This window comes from Corticium candelabrum, chromosome 20, assembly GCF_963422355.1.
Source record: "Corticium candelabrum chromosome 20, ooCorCand1.1, whole genome shotgun sequence".
In the NCBI taxonomy this organism is placed as follows: domain Eukaryota; kingdom Metazoa; phylum Porifera; class Homoscleromorpha; order Homosclerophorida; family Plakinidae; genus Corticium; species Corticium candelabrum.
The window spans coordinates 1035315-1056061 of record NC_085104.1 but is presented as its reverse complement, the minus strand read 5'-3'; the positions used below and the strand labels follow the sequence as shown (position 1 = coordinate 1056061).

The following is a 20747-nucleotide window of genomic DNA, read 5'->3' as shown; positions in this document are numbered from 1 at the left end:
GTGTACGCGTGCATGTGCACGTGATCATGACATGCATATTAGGATTTCTGTCGTTGGTGGGCACGTTCCTATCATTCACTTGTAGTTATATATCTCTATCTGTTGAAGAAGGTAAACACACTGTACTTAATTATTAAATTATTGATTGATATTAAGTTTTCTGTATAATTAATTAAAGACATCTACTAAAGCGCAATGGTAGTCTATGACTGTAGTGCTTACCAGTAGAAAGAGTGATTGGTATAAGATGACATTAAAGGTTTTATATTGTTTGTAGATCGAGTATGGAAATGTAGACAAATAACTCCCACGGTAAACCATGCAAGATGCAGATCTAAGGGGCGGATGCTTTAGTTGATTGGTTGACTGAGAATGTTGCTGTTACGACTGGTTTTAGTGTTCTGTTGGACAGGATTGGTAAGTGTGGGGTAAAGTAAGATTTAGATCTGTGGCGTTCTAATGCTCTGATGCAAAATTTGATGTTTTCATTACTTTAATAGTTTGTGTTGTAGGGAGCTGCTGACGGTAACGTGGAGATTTACTTTGACTTTTATTTGGACATTAATCTACAACAAAGCAATGGAGATTGCTGTCGCCCTGCTGCTGGTGCTTGCTTGAAGAGCTGTGCCAACTATTTTGAAGTGTGTTATCGACCTGTCAATACAACTGAACTCTTTCTAACCTGTCAGACAACTGGAGTGCTTCTCACTGCACCTGATCCAGTATTTACATCGGCTCATAGCCTAAGCTTTACATTAAACCAAACGTTGGGAAATGGCATAAGGAACCCCATTTCTTTGTTTTTTAAAGGTTCCTGGCCAGTAAGTGAGTTTTGACATGTTCAGTTGAATGTAGGATGACCTTGCAATGTAATGACATGTTGATCATGCTAGGGTGGATTGAATCTGGAAGTTAATGTGTCGAACTATTACACAAGTCCTCCTGCATTTATAGGGTCATTTGTGTATGAGGATAGTAGCACCAGCTTTGGAGATTTTAGTTCGCTAATAATTTTGAGTGATCTCAGTAAAACAAAAAGTCTTGATATTAAGTGGCGAGTGAGATGTAGTGATCATTTCTACAATGAGGATTGTTTCATATTCTGTAAACCTGTGGATGATGTCAGTGGCCACTATGACTGTTTATCAAATGGAACAAAGAGGTGTCTTCCAGGATGGACAAATCCACAAAACAATTGTACTACAGGTGAGTGTACACACACACACACACACACACACACACACACACACACACACACACACACACACACACACACACACACACACATGCACATACTCACCAGCCCTTCATTTTTGAACAGTGTGTCTGTGGCTCAATTTTTGACATGTTTTGTGGCTAATCTAGATCACATCCGTTATAGCTTCTTCAAGTTTGAATAGTGTGGTGTGGTGTGGTGCAATAATTGCTATAAGTAGTACAAAATGCATTCATACATTTGTAACCTCCACATTGATGCTCACATAGAGGTTTTGTCTCATTTTATTTGCTAAAGCTTTATGTGCAAGCGAGCCATGCCAGAACAACGGATCATGCATAATTGAGTTTGGTGAGATTAAGTGTAACTGCATCATTGGATACACAGGAGACTATTGTGAAACAAGTTAGTTGCTAATTTCTATTTTAGGAAGTCTATATATAACAATTCAATGTTTTTCAGATATTGATGAATGCTCGTCCAGCCCATGCCAAAATAATGGCACTTGTCATGATGACGTCAACTCATATTCCTGCTTATGTAAAGTTGGATACATGGGAATCAACTGTGAAACAAGTCACTTACCAACTCCATTCATATCAACTAAAATTGGTTGTAACTCCTCATTCATACAGCCAACATCTCGTATCACGTACGATAAAACTGCAGACATCATTGGATATTCAGTACAACTCACAAGCATCCACGGACAGATAAATCTAGAATTTTTATTAAATAACAACACAGATCATGTGTTTCTCGAAGAATTGCAGCAAGACACTTTATACACATTTCAGATAAGACCACGAAGTATAAATGGATTGGGGATTGCTTCGAGCTCTCACATGCTTCGTTGCGAAAGTAAGATCCACACATGTATTATATGTATACCAAGATATTGTTCTGTAGCTATCTCAAGCCTGCATGCAATTTGTTTTTCTTTCATCAGACAAGGAGACAAATGTGAGATTACCAATAACAGCCACAGTTGCAACTGCTACATTGGTTATAAGCATTAGTGTCATTCTGCTGGTGCTGGCTGCTTGTTATTTCTATCGAGGAAGGCGCCTAACAAGGTAACACGTTTGTAAAGCAATCAATGCTGCTGTTACCATATCAGGACGTTTGTAGTACTGTAGATACTGTGACAAAAATGAATACAACTGAATTAGATAAACAGGAACAAATGAATGAAGATGTTACGTATGAAACGGTGGTTGACACTGACTTTTCCACTGAAGTCATCACAAGAAGTCAATTGTATGAAGAAACACCAATGGTACTAACAAGAAGTCAATTGTATGAAGAAACACCAATGGTACTAACAAGAAGTCAGTTGTACATGTATGCAGAGCCATCAGCTGAAGTGGTAGACAATCAACCATACACTTGAAAGATGATATCAGTATATCAAGACAACTGACGTCATACATTGCTGTGTACTAGCCTAGCCAAGTCAGAATGTCTAGTGCAGCGTAAATGAGTGTATCAGTCTGTTAGATTTCAATAGAAAGCATCGAGAAGACGCGGTCTTCAAAGACAGTCAAAAGCACACGCAATCTTCACACACGGTAATCTAACTGAGAGCGAGGTAACTCTAATCAAAATGCTTCCAAAGTGTGTGTGTGTGTGTGTGTGTGTGTGTGTGTGTGTGTGGTGTGTGTCTGTGTGTGTGGTGTGTGTGTGTGTGTGTGTGTGTGTGTGTGTGTGTGTGTGTGTGTGTGTGTGTGTGTGTGTGTGTGTATGCATGTGTGTGTGTGCGTGTATGTGTGTCTGTCTGTCTATCTGTCTGTCTGTCTGTCAGCAATTTGTTTGTGTCAACACGTACACATCAAATCTCAGTACCACTCACCCAAGCAACCAAATCAGAAAGCCTGTATCAGAGATTTCTCTACTTTCATTGTTAGAGTGAAACATCAAGACAAGAGGTCTGCAACATCAACCACTTGACTGTCCTTTTGAGTACTTCAAGTAAACATAAGTTTAATTATTGGTCACGTGTTCTGGAGGCGGTCACGTGTTATGCAGGAAGTGAGTCGTCGAGTTGGTTGCACATAATGTGACCGACCTGTGTTAATCTTTGGATCTGCACATAGCTATATGCACCCCTAACACCTGCACTTTGAACAAACGTTTTTACTTCCAAATAGACTCAATTTTATTTTATTACAGCAACTCAATTTTTCGTCGCCTTCTCACTACATTATCCGACATGCACCACAAATGCAGCAAGAAACCTAAGTCTGAACATCTTACGTCCCACAACCGGTCAGTTCAGTCCTTCCACACCGAAAATAAGCAACACAAGCAGCCCGACCCAGCGAACGGCATACTACATGACCTACTCTTTCTCTGTGGGTTTTTTCTTTTCACACCTTCGTTTCCCCACTCCAACTCGGCGTATTTGACTGGCTTAGATGGCAAGGATTTCTCACTACCCAAACCTGCTCTTGATTGCCAGTCCGGAGCATGATAAGTGTGTGTTTCTAGTCTAGACTGCTTTATACCTGCAGTATCAGTCTGTGAGTGGTCAGGATTCAATATATCTTCCTCACTTTGTTTGTCACTTGAGAGTCCTGGCTCGTTGAATTCTCCTACTGATTCATTGGGCATACTACTCTCTCTAACTCCAGACATTTTGTTATAGTCAAGGACGGCGTACCATGTGAGTTTGGCATGTGGGTCGACGGGAGGTCATTGAAGTGAGGTGGTGGCGATGAAGACAGTCAGCTCGTCTCGAATGACTTTGACAACTTCTTCCATGGAGAGTCCTGTTATGCTCTTTCCGTGGATGTAAAGAATCTGGTCAACTGTAAAAGTGGGAAAAACGTGTCAAGGTGAATGATGGTGTGGATCGTCGAGCAGCATGCAGGTTGTCTGTCTGTCTGTGTGTCTGACCATCTACTGTACGTTACTAACTCATCTACCTCAGTATCAGTTGCTCTTTTAGTTGATGGTAGACTCGCACTCCGGATTTGACTAAAACTTGGTTTGTTATCGTTGGGAAACACACCGTGGCCATTGCTGTGGATCCGACGAGTGGCAAAAGGATTTGTCTCGTCCTTGAACCTGATGCAGAACACTGTTGTTAAACGATATGTTTTACATGTATTTGTCTGTTTACTGTCGGCTGCTGCAAAGTTGATGACGCCGACGCGCGACACTGCGGCCACTTTTGGTATGATGTTCTCTTAGGTGTCGGCCGTATCAGTGCTAACGTTGCTGTATTCTGAAAGAGTGAAACACACTAGTGGTTTAAAGTTGTACGTATTATATAATTGTGCTGAAGTTACAGATGCAGATAGTCCAAACACACAAATGAGTGAAGCTAGAATTTGATGTATCATTATCAGTTTGTCCGTGTTCTGTCTGTCTGTCTGTTTGTCCGTATCCATCTGTCAGTGTGTGTGTGTGTGTGTGTGTGTGTGTGTGTGTGTGTGTGTGTGTGTGTGTGTGTGTGTGTGTGTGTGTGTGTGTGTGTGTGTGTGTGTGTCCATCTATCTGCCTGTACGTCTAGCTGTCTAACTTCCATTTATGTTTTATTGCATGGAATAAGGTGTCCTTGCATGAATTTGATCAAGATTTGAATGAGAAGTGAAAAGCAACAAGTTGTGGCCATGTTAGTGATTCTTACCGATGACTTTGTCATTCACCATCATATCACTCTTCTTCATTGATACGAAACGTTCCTATTCAACAAAACAACACATGCACGTTAGTATGTTACAGTACTCACTGTTGCACAAGACACAAGATAATGTGATGCAGTCAATCAGTCAATCAGTCAGTTGGTCTGTCAGTTGGTCTGTCCAACTACTTGTCTGTTATCATCTAGCCTATCTGTCTGTGTCTGTTTATCGTCCATTTGTCTGTCTGTCTGCCTGTCTGTCTGTCCGTCTGTCTGCTTCAGCGCGTAGGTCTGGGACTGCGAGAACATGCCCCACCTCCACGTTTTCTCCAAACCTCTATACTTTCCTTCTCACTCGCGCAATGTATTCCTCCAATTCTGTTCTTTCAGGCGCCTTATATTCTAAGTATTTGACCTCTTCTGTAAAGTAAATCGGCAACTAAAAACAAAGAAAATTTCGTCACTCAAACGTCGATTGTAGTAGCCTCGTCCCAGACTCATGAAGTGTCCGGTTCCCGTATGACACTCTGCCAGGCTTACATGAGTCTGGGGCCGAGGTTAGATTTTAGTAAGATATCGAGCAGATCCTATACCTCTAAAATACTTCTAGAAGATTTTGAGTTAACATCGTCTGTTTCAGCGGCCGTAAAGGCGGCGAACGATAGCCGAAGGACGTAAAAGACGGGAAACCATTTTAATTGTAATACCCGTGTGTTCTCATTACCTGGCTATGTTGGTTCAAGTGTTGAAGCCCGGATATCAACTCATTATTTAGTGTTCAGTTGATTTTAGTCGTCGTAATTTGTTATCTCAGCTGTATAATATGTATATTTGTACTGCTGTGGTTGTTAGTTTCTTTTAATTGCTGCTGTTGCTGCTATCGCGGGCAATGCGTGCATGTGCACGTGACATGCATATTATAATTGTAAGTTTCTGGCGCTGGTGGGCACGTTCCTATCATTCACTTCTAGCTATATATCTCTATCTGTTAAAGAAGGTAAACACAATGTACGTAATTATTAAATTATTGATTGCTAGTGAGTCTACTGTATATATCGACATCTAGAGGCTAAAGCACAAGAGTAGTCTATATGACTGTACAGTAGTGCTTACCATTGAAAGAATGATTGATATCAAATGACATTGGCCATTAATTAATTAGTAAACACATTTTTAACGCTGATGACATTGAAGGTTTTAGATTGTAGATTGAATATGGAAATGTAGACAATTAAATAGTAACTCCCACGGTGAAATCTGATCAGATGGGAGGTTCCAGGGCCGGATGCTCTTTAGTTGATTGTTTGACTGAGAATGTTGCTGTTATATATATATATATATATATATATATATATATATATATACTAGGATCCATGGCCCGTCCTTCGTACGGGCAAGATACTGTAGTGTAAAGATAGGTCTGTGGACACGTCACGTGCAATTTTTGTTGCGAGGTCCCGGATATGCTGAATGAATTCGAATCTTGCTCTTCGCGCTTGTTTCGATAGAAATCGACACACTCCCCGTGTAGCGCTTGCTGCAGAAAACGTGTAGGTTGGATTCGGTGCAAATGCAATCAGAATTTGGAGAGAAACGCAAGCGCTAGAAGAGTGAGTTTCGTCGGCAAGAGATATTCGATTGCTCGAATCTTTGCGAAGGACGGCGATGCGTAGGGTCTACACGGGACCGGCGCGGGCGTGTGTTTGAATGAACTGCAATGTGTAGCGTTTGCGTCGTCGAGAAATTTTACGCGTGGGTTGATCCCTCGAAAGGGGACCGGTGTATTATTTCTTTTATTTTTACGCAAACCTTCCTCTGTGCGTGCCGAGTGTGCGTGCCGATTTCGGTTGCGAACGGACAAAAGACGTGGCCGCCAAACGCGAACATACACACACACACACACACACACACACACACACACACACACACACACACAGACAATTTGAACTTTATATATTATATATATGACTAGTTTTAGTGTTCTGTTGGACACGTTTGGTAAGTGTGGGGCAAAGTAATTAGATCTGTATGGTACTGCATGGCGTTCTAATGCTCTGATGCAAATTTAATGTTTTCACTACGTACTCTACTAAAAATTTGTGCTGTAGGAAGCTGCTGACGGTAACGTGGAGATTTATTTTGACTATTATTTGGATTTTACTCTAAAACATAGCAATGGAGATTGCTGTCACTCTCTTGTTGCTGCAAGTCCTTGCATCACTACCCAGGCGTGTGACAACAATTTTGAAGTGTGTTATCGACTTGGCATTATACAACTGAACTCTTTCTAATTTGTCAGACAACTGGAGTGCTTCTCACTGCACCTGATCCAGTACCTGCAGTGCTTTTTACCATATACGTTACATTAAATCAAACATTGGGAAATGGCGTAAGGAACCTCATTTGTTTATTTTTAAAGGTTCCTGGCCAGTAAGTGAGTTTTGACATCTTCAGTTGAATGTAGGATGACCTTGCAATGTAATGACATGTTGATCATGCTAGGGTGGATTGAATCTGGAAGTTAATGTGTCGAACAATTACACAAGTCCTCCTGCATTGATAGTGTCATTTGAGTATGAGGATAGTAGCACCAGCTATGGAAATTTTGGTTCACTAATAATTTTGGAAGATTTCACTAAATCAAAAAGTCTTGATATTAAGTGGCAAGTGAGATGTAATGATCATTTCTAACTTGAGGATTGTTCTATATTTTGTAAACCTGTGGATAATGTCAGTGGTCACTAGCCATGACTGTTTATCAAATGAAGCAAAGAGTTGCCTTCCAGGATGGACAAATTCACAAAACGCTTGTACTACAGGTGAGTTGTAGTGCACACACACACACACACACCACCACCACCATCACCACCACCACCACCACCACCACCACCACCACCACCACCACCACCACCAAAGATCTAGCAATAAAGTTTACTTGTTTGTTTAGACATATTTTAGGATCAATTAATTGTGAGATGTATTCATTGCATTTAGTTTAGTTACAAGTTGTTTATTTTTTATGTACAATTAAATTTGCTCCATTATTTATTTATTTGTTTATTTATTTATATATTTAATTATTTATTGTTTAGGATGTCTGTTGAAGTTTCTACTGCACTTGCTACTTTTCTGGGTGAATTCTTTCAGTACAGTTTCTGTATACATGTACAACTTGTTTAGTTGGCTGGTAGCTAGAGTTGCAATTTCACAGTATGGTAAGTAACACTCACTTCTTGCATACTAGTTTTTGCTTGAAGCATGACGTTGTATTATTGTTGTTGTTGTTATTGCTGTTGTTTTGTGTATACATGTTACATTTTTAAATTTGGTGAATAAATGATCAGATTTGGATTTACATGTAGTTTACCTGTTATGTTGAGATTTTAGGTATATAGGCAATTTTAGGGAAATTAGAAATATTTGTTGTATTGTACTGTTTCTATTATTGGATAAATGACGTCTTGACGGGTTGGAAATGTACTTTTCATGGTAGTGTTGCATGTACTCTATTCTAAAAATTTAGTGTTTCAACATTCCTCTAGTCTGTTGGTATGGGTGTGGCTGCATGAAGTTTTGTTCATGGAAATCTTAATTAATTCAAGACTTGCCAATTTAAAATCTTTCTGTGCACTGTAATGGGTTGTCCAGCAATTATAAACTTCTTTGTCCATCTCGCCGTTTTTTTTAAGTTATGCAGAGAAAGGGGGAGGATGCATGAGTAGAGTTAATTACCTCACGTGGTTCTAGAACATGTGCTGTACATCCAGTTATTTTCAAGGCAGCTGTGATGTGGAGTACGCGTTGTTGAATACGTAGATTGTAGAACTTGAGGTTTGCTTTCTCTAAATAATATGCTTTTACATCACATGCAGTAGGTGTCTAGATGTAGGTGTATATGTATTTGTTTGTTTTAGCCACAGCAAACAACATGGTAGCTGCCACGAGTCTGTTCTTCATGCTCTTGTTTTGTGACGTACTTATTATGGTACTTTACTAGCATGACCAGTAAAGTGCATTTAATTCTCTCTAAATAATTGTTAATTGTTTTTAGGTCAGAGGGGACGGTCGACTGCAAGTAAAATTCAAACAGCTCAGCAGTCCATTTCACTTCAGAGATTTCAACGCTGACTGTTGCGATGGTCAGGTGGCTCCAGGTTGCCGTCGTGTGTGTCGTCCAAAGTTTAAGATATGTTACAAAGGAGGAACATCAAGTGGAAGTGAAAGCGGAAGTGGAAGTGGAAGTGGATCATTTCCAAGTGGAAGCTGCTTACAAACAATTGAAACAGGATTCTACAATCCAATTATACAACCAGGAAACTCTCTAGTTATATTTACTGACAGTAATGGAACTTTCAACTTTAGCTTCAACGCATCAGCTCTGGTAATAGATATGTCACATCCAATGTATGTACTTGCTAGCATCAACAATCCAACTCTAACTTTCATTACAGGATCAACATTATATTCAAGTAGAGGTGATCGATAACCTATCACAAAAACTAATAGACATAATCGATATATCAGCGGCTTCCAGTTTGATAAATCAGACATCAGACTTTACTGGTTCACGTGCAAGTCATCCAATAAAATTGACAGTAGAGTGGCAGTTGTTCTGTGACAAAAACTGGTATGACAACGATTGTGGTGAATACTGTGTGGCTCAAGACACAGCAATCCCACCAGCCCATTACACATGCAACACAACAACAGGACAAAGGATATGCCTTGCAGGTTATGAGAACTCAGACAGAAACTGTTCAACCGGTAAGAAAGGGTCACCACACAATACAAGATCACACTTGTTCTATGACTCGTATTGTGCAGAGATTAATGAGTGTGAATCGACTCCTTGTCAAAATGGAGCTACATGTCGTGATGATCTACAAAGGTACAGTTGTCAGTGTCCCAACTACTACACTGGAGGTCACTGTGAGACAGGTATATAAGTAGATACATTTCCACCACATAACATATGAATGTTGTATCTTGTAATTAGCATTTTTTTGTTTACCTTTCCCATGTGAGAACAATGGCACATGTCAAGACTTAACCAGCTCGTACAAATGCACATGCCATCGTGATTACACAGGAACAAACTGTGAAACACGTAAAATTCTCACCAAATTTGAATTGAAACTAAGTTGCCTCATGTACATGTGTGCTCATAGATATAGACAACTGTGCATCTTATCCTTGCCAAAATGGGGGCCAATGCAATGATGGCACTCTCAGCTACCAGTGTGACTGTAAGGATGGCTATACAGGCATACACTGTGAAACAGGTACAAACTGGAACTTGAATGCTAGCAGTTTTGAAATGCATTCATAAATCTTCTTCTAATCTTCATAGAGATTAATGAATGTTTGTCCAGTCCATGTGTGCAAGGTACCTGTATGGATTATGTTGCTTCCTATCGTTGCAATTGTAGACCAGGATACACAGGAGTCAACTGTCCAACAGGTTAGGTCAAGAATTCAACTACTAAACACCATAAGATAAACTTTGAGTAACTCAATTTGGTAGAAATTGATGAATGTTTGTCGAGTCCGTGTCTACATGGTGGTACATGCTCAAATCACATCGACTCATACTCTTGCTCGTGTGATGTGGGATACACAGGAGTCAACTGTGCAACAGGTCAGGAACAAGCCAGCACAACTAAACAAGTTATTGTTTAGTTTTTATTAATAGAAATTAATGAGTGCAATCGACATGATTGTGTAAACGGGGCATGCCGAGATCAAATCGGGTTCTTCGTATGTGACTGTACAGCTGGATACATGGGAACAAAATGCGAAACAGGTAGAAAAGGCTGGTAATGCAACTTGACCATACAATACAAATAGAACAAAATGTTTAGGGATCTTTGAGTGTTTTTCCAATCCATGTCAGCACAGCGGAACTTGTGTGGATATGATCAATGGATATCAATGTCAATGCACAGAAGGATACACTGACAAGCATTGTGACATAAGTATCACCCAAACATTGACATTGTCAAAATTATACGGGCACCAACATGATGTATTTGATTGTTTTAGATATCAACGAATGTCAGAGCAACCCATGTCAAAATGGAGGCAGCTGTCTTGACCTGGTGAACAGTTATCAATGCAACTGCCAAACAGGATACACAGACAGTCACTGTACAACGAGTAAGCCCACGTATTGATCGACTTTATTATACTTTACTAAAAAAGGTGTTTAGATGTTGATGAGTGTGCATCCATCCCATGTCAAAATAATGCCACTTGTCAAGACAACATTGGGCAGTTCAAATGTTTGTGTCCAACTGGATTCACAGACACTTTATGTCAAACAAGTAAAACACACTTTAATTAAATTTTAAAAATAGTTTTATTGATAATAGAACATTAATGATTGTCAATAGATATTGATGATTGTGTCAGAGTGCAGTGTCTCAATGGTGGTTATTGTAGTGATCTCATTGCTGACCATCACTGCAACTGTCCTCCTGGATACACAGGAAAGCGATGTGATGTTGGTAAGAATAAGTGTATTACGACTTTACAATAACTTTTATCATTATCCATTTATTGCCGAGCATAGCGAGGTTTCCAATGCGGGTTGCACAACAGAAATGGGCGTGGTCCTATATGGCTCTTTATTGAGCTTTTGGTGTGCGTATGTGTGTGTGTGTGTGTGTGTGTGTGTGTGTGTGTGTGTGTGTGTGTGTGTGTGTGTGTGTGTGTGTGTGTGTGTGTGTGTGTGTGTGTGTGTGTGTGTGTGTGTGTGTGTGTGTGTGTGTGTGTGTGTGTGTGTGTGTGTGTGTACACACAAATCTCAAATTTCTCCTCCCCATGACAACGTTTCATGATAGGACCTACCTTAAAAAATCATTTCCGTGTCCGACTACAGATGAGTCTAGGAACGATTCGTACAACTGACCAAACGGTGAAGAAAATACTTCATGAAGTTTCGTCGCTCCATCCTTTTGTATTGTAGCTAGGGACTGTGTGTACTTGACAACCAAGAAACACCTTCAGGAGTTGAATGCCACCTATAGTCAACTATTCACACGTCCCATACTTTCAGTATGATCAATCCTTTACTACACTGTGCTGCATCTAACACTGTTGATAGTCAATGTTTGCTGATATCAATTTCTATGTCAGTAAATACCATACCACTGTCGTTACAACGGAACTGAGTGCATATCTAGACTGTACATTTCAATTGTCTTGATCACGATCGCAAAACGACGACTACCTATACCAGGCCTATATACGTAATCTAAACTACTACGAAGTTTGCATGTTTACTTCCATGACAGCTAGGGCTTTAACATCAGAGCTGCCAACTCTCCCGCATTGAGCGGGAGACTCCCACACTTGGGACCCTTCTCCCTCCTACCCGCATTTGGCATCAAATCTCCCGCATTCTGACCATTGGTGGGTGTGACTAAAATAATGGGCGTGTTTGTTCTGTGTAACTGTACCCTACAGTTTTAGTACATGCATGTGTACGCACATACTTGATCTCCCAATATCAATTTCTATGTGCAGTCCCCCTCTTCATCCGGCTCTTTCATAACATACTTGGTCAAAATACCGACATAGAAGGAGGAGTCGGTCAGAAGTGGAAAAGGGGAGGGGCTAGCTACCTGATTACCATATGTATTGCTGGAAAAGCGATTGAAGAAGGCCACAAGAAAATAGAATCCAGAACATCCCAACTAGCCACGAGAACGTGCATGTACTTTGTTCTTAGATTTTTATAACAGGCAGTAGTACGTACAGTACAAGTTCTGTGTTTAATTAATTAACTATTATGTTTAGTAATTGGTGTTGATGCTGTGTGTCGCTAAATAGGCACATTAATCAATCCGTTATACATTTGTTGCACTATAATTAAATTAATTAATGGTTTCTACTCCAACCGGGCATGCAAATACTTAAATTTTGATGATTAGATATTATTTTTATATATATTACTAGGATCCATGGCCCGTCCTTCGTACGGGCAAGATACCGTAGTGTAAAGATAGGTCTGTGGCACGTCACGTGCAATGTTTGTTGCGAGGTCCCGGATGTGCTGAATGAATTCGAATCTTGCTCTTCGCGCTTGTTTCGATAGAAATCGACACACTCCCCGTGTAGCGCTTGCTGTAGAAAACGTGTAGGTTGGATTTGGTGCAAATGCAATCAGAATTTGGAGAGAAACGAAAGCGCTACAAGAGTAAGTTTCGTCGGCAAGAGATATTCGATTGCTCGAAGCTTTGCGAAGGACGACGATGCATACAGTCTACACAGGACTGGTGTGGGCGTGTGTTCGAATGAACTGGAATGTGTAGCGTTTGCGTTGTCGAGAAATTTTACGCGGGGGTCGATCCCTCGAGAGGGGACCCAGTGCATAATTTTTTTAATTTTTTACGTAAACCTTCTGCTGTGCGTGCCGAGTGTGCGTGCCGATTTCGGTTGCGAACGGACAAAAGACGTGGCCACCAAACGCGAACACCACACACACACACACACACACACACACACACACACACACACACACACAGAGTTTGAGCTTTATATATTAGATTTAACACTTATTACAATATAAATTTATTAATATTAATGTTATTGTAGGCGTGTCCCAAAAATTTAAACTTCCCATTCCCCGCATTTTTTCTGCAAACTCACGCATTTTGACACTGCTAGGTTGGCAGGTCTGCAACATTGTCTAGCTAGGACTCGGCGTTTCAGTAGATGGTCTGAAAACTTCGTTGGACGTGTTACTCACGAACGTGAGGCGCCTACGGATACCGTACAACTAGTTAACTTGTGATTACTAGATGTCAACGAATGTTTGTCTAGTCCTTGTCAGAATGGCATGTGTACACATCAAGTTGATCTCTACAAATGTACCTGCAATCAAGGACACACGGGCACAAATTGTGAAATAAATATCGATGACTGTGCTTCCAACCCGTGTCAGAGCAATGAAATGCCACGTGCAGTGATGGAGTAAACAGATACTCATGTGAATGTCCTCGTGGATACACAGGTGCCTATTGTGAACAAGGCGAGTACATCACATAGTCACTGTATCGTTTAGATACTGTATTTGACTATGCAGTCTAATAGAACTCAACACAACTGCTAGTAGTCACGTATTCTACGGCTACAGTGTACCGGCGTTTAGTCAGATGACTAACGTGTCCCGGATGCCGACCATCCTAACATCCCTTTCCATAGCTAATACTCTACATACTGCTAACTCAATGAAGAAGCATTATAAGTGCAAACCCTCAGCCGGTATGCACCTTGAAGGTAAATTAGTCGCGCTATGACAAAATCTTATGACATTGCGCAGCTTCTCTAGGTGTCTTGTTGTTTGTGCCGCTTCTCTAGCTAGACGTCGCCTACTGTGCACTGTACCGTATTTACACAGGTATCCGTCTAACTGCAATTTTGGTTGTAATGAGGTGACCCCAGAGCCAAAACAAAACATCAATGTGGGAAAACATGCACGTGCACATGTAGATTATTATTAGGCTCTGACTTTGGATACCTAATACAAAAATGAATAGAGACGCACTAGCGTACTTACAGGTCAGCCGAGTTACTTCGTCCGACAAACAGACGCTGTCATGGACAATGCACGCTCCCCTTCGCAAATCCCAGTCAAGCGCCAAATTTCTGTTGAAGACGACACTAGTGATCTTTGCAGCAACACCACGGCCGCTCAGCCACGCACATGGAAATTCAAGCTGGCAGACTGCAGAACCACTATGCAGAAACACTGTGGAACAAACAAAATGTTAGAAGTCATGTACAGCTAGACACCCTCGCTCCTGGTTGTTGTTGGCGAAACATACACGTACAAATGTAAACTATAGGCGTTGTTTCTATGTGCTAAACCCTTAGAGCAAAGGACTAAACACCATGTACAGGACGGACGCCCGGTGGCCGAATTCTCGTTAGCAGCTACCAAAGAAAGAGAGGTGGAGCCTCATGATGACATCACGTTCGTCTATTGGTCGGTAATGACACCACTTCTCGTCTATCGGTCGGAATAGCTCATTTGCATCTGTGCTAACCAACTATATATATGGTCGGTCGGTCGATCGTCCGGTCATCGAACGACTACTATATTCGAGCCCGAAAATCCGGGCCTCGGGTAATAATTATAACTTAATATTCGTCCCGCAACGTCATTCATTACCCGAGGCCCGGATTTTCGGGCTCGAGTATAGTAGTCGTTCGATGACCGGACGACCGACCGACCGACCGTATATATAGTTGGTTAGCACAGATGCAAATGAGCTATTCCGACCAATAGACGAGAAGTGGTGTCATTACTGTACCGACCAATAGACGAACGTGATGTCATCATGAGGCTCCACCTCTCTTTCTTTGGTAGCTGCTAACGAGAATTCGGCCATCGGGCGTCCGTCCTGTACATAGTGTTTAGTCCTTGGCTTTAAGGGCTTAGCACATAGAAACAACGCCTATAGTTTACATTTGCACGTGTATGTTTCCCCAGCAACAACCAGGAGCGAGGGTGTGTTGCTGTACCTGACTTCTAACAGTGTCCTTGTTCCACAGTGTTTGTGCATAGTGGTTGTAGTATCTAGACTCGTGTATTAGCACTCTAACTCAACAACACAACGAAACCCGCCAAACAAGCTTAGTCTCTCGTACTGCGCAGGCGCCCCAAGACGCCTCCCCAAAACAACCCTAAACTACTACATCTCTTTCCTCTAAATTTTCTAAGTTCCCACATTACTACACTACAGATCCAGTCTTTCTGGAGGTCTCGAGATCCGTGCGGAACACCGGAAGACAGGCGGAACGTCGGCAGCTCTCATTTCCAATTGCTGATCAGCCTCGGTCTCTGCTTGTTCTGTTTGCTGATGTTCGGTGACATCCGGAGCGTTTGTTGCTGTTGACAATCTTGTGCTCTCTTCTCCTTGCTGTTGGTCTAACCCAATGTTGGGACTGTCCTCCATCATTGCTTGTCCCTCTGGACTTTTAGTCTCGGTCGTTCTCTGTCGAACGTGATCCATGTGTTGCTTGACTAACCGTCCGTCCTCTAACCTCATTCTGAAAGATAAGGGTCCCGTTTGACTCTCAACCACGCCTGCTAACCAATCCTGTCCCTGCCAAAGTTACGAACAAGCACTGTTTGCCCCGTCTCCAGATTCCGGTAACTGCAAGATTTGTCATGATCCTTCCTTTGTTGCTCTTGTGCTTCCCTTGTCTTTCTCGCCAGGTCCGGATGTAGTAAGTCCAGGCAGCTTCTTGGTCTCCGTCCCATCAAAATCACAGCTGGCACCTCTCCTGTTGTCGCGTGTGGTGTGATTCTGTACCGAAATAGAAATTCATCCAGCTTCGTTTCCAGTGTTCCCTGTTCGTTTTTCATTCGCTTCATGGCTGCCTTGAATGTTTGAGCCGCCCTCTCGGCCAGCCCATTAGAGGACGGGTGGTAGGGTGCAGTTGTAATATGCACAACTTCCTTGCCCTTCATGAAGTTCCCAAATTCTTGACTCGTAAAGGCCGAGTCATTATCACTGACCATGATTTTCGGTAGTCTGTGGGTCGCAAAAATAGACTGTAGCACCCGAATGGTAGGTCCAGTTGTGGGGGAACTCAGTGGTTTCACTTCCAACCATTTAGAGTACGCATCAGTGACAGTATCAAGAACCACTGCCCCAAGAATGGCTCAGCAAAGTCGATATGTAATCTTGACCACGCACGTTCTGGCTGTGCCCAAGGGTGAAGAGGCGCTTTTGGTGGTGATCACTGATGCTCTTGGCATGTCCCGCAAGATTTTGCTATCTTCTCTATATCAGCATCCAATCCCGGCCACCAAATGTAACTTCTTGCTAGACTTTTCATTCTAGAAACCCCCGGATGAACCACATGTAATTCCTCCAGCACCATCGGCCACGCCTTCTGCGGTATAATAACTCGCGACCCCCACAGTACACAACCACCAAAGACACTTAGCTCGTACCGGCGATTCCAGTAATGTCGGAGCTCGGAGTCTACTTCTCTCGGCCATCCACTCAACACATAATACCCGACAGTTGTCAGTTGTCCATCTCTGTCTGTATATTGCCGAAGTTGTACAGTTGTTATCGGTCCGGCAGGGGTCGTTTCCAAGATGTGCAGTAATAGCACCGATTCACTAGGATCCTTTGTCACTTCTGGTTTAACAGACAAAGGTAACCGACTGAGTGCATTGGCGTTGGCATTTGTCGTCCCTGGTCGATAACGTAGTTTATAATGATAGCCAGACAACATTATTGCCCAACGTTGCATGCGACCTGATGCCATCAACTGCACGCCCTTATTCTCTCCTAACAACGAGACCAACGGCTTGTGATAGGTAAGGATTGTAAATGCTCTTCCACTCAAGTATTGGTGGAACTTCTTCACTCCGAACAGCAATGCGAGTGCATCGCGGTCTATCTACGCATATCTCCTTTCTGCTTCAGCCAAGCTGCTAGATGCGAAAGCGATTGGTCGCTCGGTACCGTCGTGTAGCCTGTGTGAAAGCACGGCTCCTACCCCGTACGGTGAGGCATCACAGGCTAAGATGACTTCCTTCCTTGGGTCAAAACGTATCATCACTTGACTAGACTGAAGAGCCTCCTTCGCTTGTCTGAACGCTTCCTTATGCTCATCTTTTTTCCACTGCCGACGTACGTTCTGGCGCAACAGTTGATACGGTGGAGCCAGCCTTGAAGCCAGCTTCGGTAAAAACCGGCCATAGTAATTAATTATACCCAAGAAGGATCGTTATTCCGTAACATTTTGGGTTCAGGTGCAGCTTGAATCGCCATTCCTTTCTTCTTGTCTGGTGCTAGCCCCTGGCTGTTGATAGTATGGCCTAAATAACTGATTTCTTTCTGTAAAACCGCGCATTTAGCCAGCTTTAGTCGCAATCCCGAGTTGGCTAGGCGTTGTAGTACCATTTCTAGGTTCTGCAAGTGTTCCTCCAGACAACGTCCTGTCACTAGAATATCGTCTAAATAGACCACTGTCATGGGGATGTCCTGAAGGAGAATGTCCATTACCCTTTGAAAAATGGCTGGATCCGAGGCCACCCCAAAAGGTAGGCGTTTGTACTTGAACAACCCCAAGTGAGTATTTATGACTACGTAATTCTGCGACGTCTCATCAAGTGCCACCTGCTGATACGCTTGGCTCAGATCTAACTTGGTGAACAACTGACCTCCAGCTAAAGAGGCAAATATATCATTGATCTTTGGCAATGGGTATTTCTCACAAGGGGCAGCCTGGTTAATCGTCAACCTAAAGTCACCGCATATCCTGATTGAACCGTCCTTTTTTGGAACCGGTACTACTGGAGCAGCCCAATCCGATAATCGAACGGCTTCTATAATTTCGTCTCGTTCCAACCGTCTCAACTCCTGTTCGACTAGCTCTTTGTACGCATATGGTACAGGTCGAGGCTTGAAAAACCGGGGTGCGGTATCTGGTCTCATTGCTATCGATGCTGTTGCACCCTCCAGTAGTCCCATCTCCTCCTTGAATACTTCTTGGTATTTGGTGATGAGCTCCTTATGTTGAATCCTTCCTTCCTCGTGTGATGTTCTACCAATGATATGGAGGTGGAATATCTCTTCCCATTTCAGTTTTAGGGTCTGCATTCAGTTTCTACCGAACAAATTTGGACCCTTGCCTTTGACAATGATCAATGGCAGGGAAGTTACTTGCTGTCCATATCTCACTTTCACATCTGTTTCACCAAGTTAGTGGTTTCCCTGAATATGTCCGTAATTGTACTTGTGGACTACACAAACCGGGCCTTCCGTTTAGACCATAATGCCTTGAACGTAGCTTCATTCACCAGCGTTACCGCTGCCCCAGTGTCTATCTCCATCTCCACCTTCTGCTGATTAATCACAACTTCCACCTTGATTGCCACGCCCACTACGTGTACAGCGTTCATTGCCGTCTCTAACAAATCCCGATTCCTGGAAATCCTAATCTTGGGTTATTTGGTGGGCTGTCTTTGATTCTCCTTGTTGATTTGACTGACTTCGGCACGTTCTCGCGATATGGCCCCGCTTCTTGCACTTCATACACTCTGCTGTCTGGAAACGGCATGGCTTGGGAAGATGCCAACCCAAACAACGAGAACACTTACTCTTTTCTGGTGTATGGTCCCTCCTACTTGATGTCTGATGTACGGCTACTGGTGCTTGATTCGTTGTTGATGTACGACCACCTTTTTGCATTTCTAGCAAATTTTTCGCAGCTGTTTCCATCGCTCGGGCAATCTGTAGGGCGTCCTCAAATTTCAAGTTGACTTTTTGCAAGAGTTTCCGCTGAATCTTCTCTTCATTTATCCCGCACACCAGTCTGTCTCTTAGCATGTCTGAGAGAGTATCCCCAAAGGCACAGTCTGTTGATATATAATCGACGCAATTTCGTCACGAAATCCGCCACAGACTCACCTTCTTTCTTGTTACAACTGTTAAATCTCAACCGTTGTAGAATAACAGAAGGCTTTGGTCTCACGTGATCTTGGACTCTCTTGACGATGTCGTCACATTCGACTGCATCCGGTGTCTGCGGCGCGAGAAGGTTGCGGACGAGTTAATTTGTACGTTTGAGCGCCACATACGCTCAACAACACTGCCTTCCGTTGGTCTTTGTCAGTCACCTTGTTTGCCGTGAAGTAAAACCCTAGTCATTCGACGTAGTGCTCCCATTCATCTTGAGTTCCATCAAAGGGCCCCACTTTCCCGATCATCGATGTAATATTTCAATCCCATCCTCGTCGCCAATATGTAGTATCTAGACTCGTGTATTAGCACTCTAACTCAACAACACAACGAAACCCGCCAAACAAGCTTGGTCTCTCGTACTGCGCAGGCGCCCCAAGGCGCCTCCCCAAGACAACTCTAAACTACTACAGTAGTTCTGCAGTCTGCCAGCTTGAATTTTCGGTGTGCGTGGCTGAGCGGCCGTGGTGTTGTTGCAAAGATCACTAGTGTCGTCTTCAACAGAAATTTGGTGCTTGACGGGAATTTGCGAAGGGGAACGTGCATTGTCCATGACATCGTCTGTTTGTCGGACGAAGCGGCTCGGCTGACCCGTAAGTACGCTATTGCGTCTCTATTCATTTTTGTTACGATATCCAAAGTCAGAGCGAACAGACACCTACTTAATCTACATGCGCACGTGCATGTTTTCCCACATTGATGTTTTGTTTTGGCTCTGGGGTCACCTCATTACAACAACCAAAATTGCGGTTAGACGGATAGCTGTGTAAATACGGTACAGTGTACAGTAGGCGACGTCTAGCTAGAGAAGCGGCACAAACAACAAGACCCCTAGAGAATCTGCACAAAGAACGAGACTTTTACATTCTTGTGAGCTGGAAAATCGGTGGTCCTTCATCACGTAAGGCGAAGATTGCCAGCCGGCCTAGCGTCGAGGCTCTCCGACTTGTAACATTTGGCTTGTTCCAGCACTTCCAAACAACTACATTTGTAACGTGCATGTTTTCCCCCATTACGACAACTACCAGACGACTAGAGAAGCTGCACAAACAACCAGTCAGGCACGTGAGGCTACCCGACTTGTAACATTTGGCTTGTTCCAGCACTTCGAAACAACGTGATCTACATTTGAAACATGCATGTTTTCCCCCATTACGACAACAACCAGATGTCTAGAGAAGCTGCACAAACAACCAGACGTCTAGATTGTTGTGAGCTGGAAAATCGGTGGCGAGCTGTTTCTTTTGTTGTACGTAAGAGTGTAGCATTTAGAGACAACGCCTAATGTAGCTACATTTTTAGCGTTCATGTTTCCCACATCTAATTTTGTTTTGGCTCTGGGGTTACCTATGCCACGCCTAAAACCGCCCATAGTGGCTCATTACGACTTCAATAACTGCACAAACAA

At 42.7% G+C, this 20747-nt stretch overlaps 5 protein-coding genes across 5 annotated transcripts; 3 read left to right on the top strand and 2 right to left on the bottom strand.

Moving 5' to 3' along the window:
- Window positions 1-178: 178 nt before the first annotated feature.
- On the top strand, window positions 179-996 carry LOC134195919 (uncharacterized). Its single transcript, XM_062665011.1, has 2 exons — window positions 179-417; window positions 513-996. Exons 1-2 carry the CDS (start codon window positions 373-375, stop codon window positions 834-836), a joined length of 369 nt encoding a protein of 122 aa, XP_062520995.1. The 5' UTR covers window positions 179-372; the 3' UTR covers window positions 837-996.
- On the top strand, window positions 894-2765 carry LOC134196032 (protein delta homolog 1-like; the record flags this gene model as incomplete). Its single annotated transcript, XM_062665113.1, has 5 exons — window positions 894-1206; window positions 1514-1621; window positions 1679-2077; window positions 2166-2292; window positions 2348-2765. Coding segments are annotated over 5 exons (1209 nt in total), but the record flags the coding sequence as incomplete, so codon positions are not given.
- A 6077-nt stretch (window positions 2766-8842) lies between these two features.
- Window positions 8843-11382, top strand: LOC134196031 (fibropellin-1-like). Its single transcript, XM_062665112.1, has 13 exons — window positions 8843-8854; window positions 8896-9225; window positions 9296-9608; window positions 9669-9782; window positions 9841-9951; window positions 10013-10126; window positions 10195-10305; window positions 10369-10482; window positions 10537-10647; window positions 10706-10819; window positions 10887-11000; window positions 11054-11167; window positions 11237-11382. The coding sequence occupies exons 1-13, from the start codon at window positions 8843-8845 to the stop codon at window positions 11380-11382; spliced, it is 1818 nt and encodes a 605-aa protein (XP_062521096.1).
- Window positions 11383-15942: 4560 nt separating this feature from the next.
- Window positions 15943-16377, bottom strand: LOC134196029 (uncharacterized protein K02A2.6-like). The gene has a single exon (XM_062665111.1). The coding sequence runs from the start codon at window positions 16375-16377 to the stop codon at window positions 15943-15945; it is 435 nt and encodes a 144-aa protein (XP_062521095.1).
- A 1207-nt stretch (window positions 16378-17584) lies between these two features.
- Window positions 17585-18478, bottom strand: LOC134196028 (uncharacterized protein K02A2.6-like). Its single transcript, XM_062665110.1, has one exon. It carries the CDS (start codon window positions 18476-18478, stop codon window positions 17585-17587), a length of 894 nt encoding a protein of 297 aa, XP_062521094.1.
- Window positions 18479-20747: the final 2269 nt, after the last annotated feature.

What these genes read in the sequence shown, in the direction of transcription:
- LOC134195919 (XM_062665011.1), top strand. Translation starts at nt 373, where the DNA reads ATGTTGCTGTTACGACTGGTTTTAGTGTTCTGTTGGACAGGATTG. An exon ending in TGTTCTGTTGGACAGGATTG is followed by an intron (nt 418 to 512) that starts GTAAGTGTGGGG and finishes TTTGTGTTGTAG; the next exon opens with GGAGCTGCTGACGGTAACGT.
- LOC134196031 (XM_062665112.1), top strand. An exon ending in AGGAGTCAACTGTCCAACAG is followed by an intron (nt 10,306 to 10,368) that starts GTTAGGTCAAGA and finishes TCAATTTGGTAG; the next exon opens with AAATTGATGAATGTTTGTCG. An exon ending in AGACACTTTATGTCAAACAA is followed by an intron (nt 11,168 to 11,236) that starts GTAAAACACACT and finishes GATTGTCAATAG; the next exon opens with ATATTGATGATTGTGTCAGA.
- LOC134196029 (XM_062665111.1), bottom strand. Translation starts at nt 16,377, where the DNA reads ATGGTCAGTGATAATGACTCGGCCTTTACGAGTCAAGAATTTGGGAAC.
- LOC134196028 (XM_062665110.1), bottom strand. Translation starts at nt 18,478, where the DNA reads ATGCAGACCCTAAAACTGAAATGGGAAGAGATATTCCACCTCCATATC.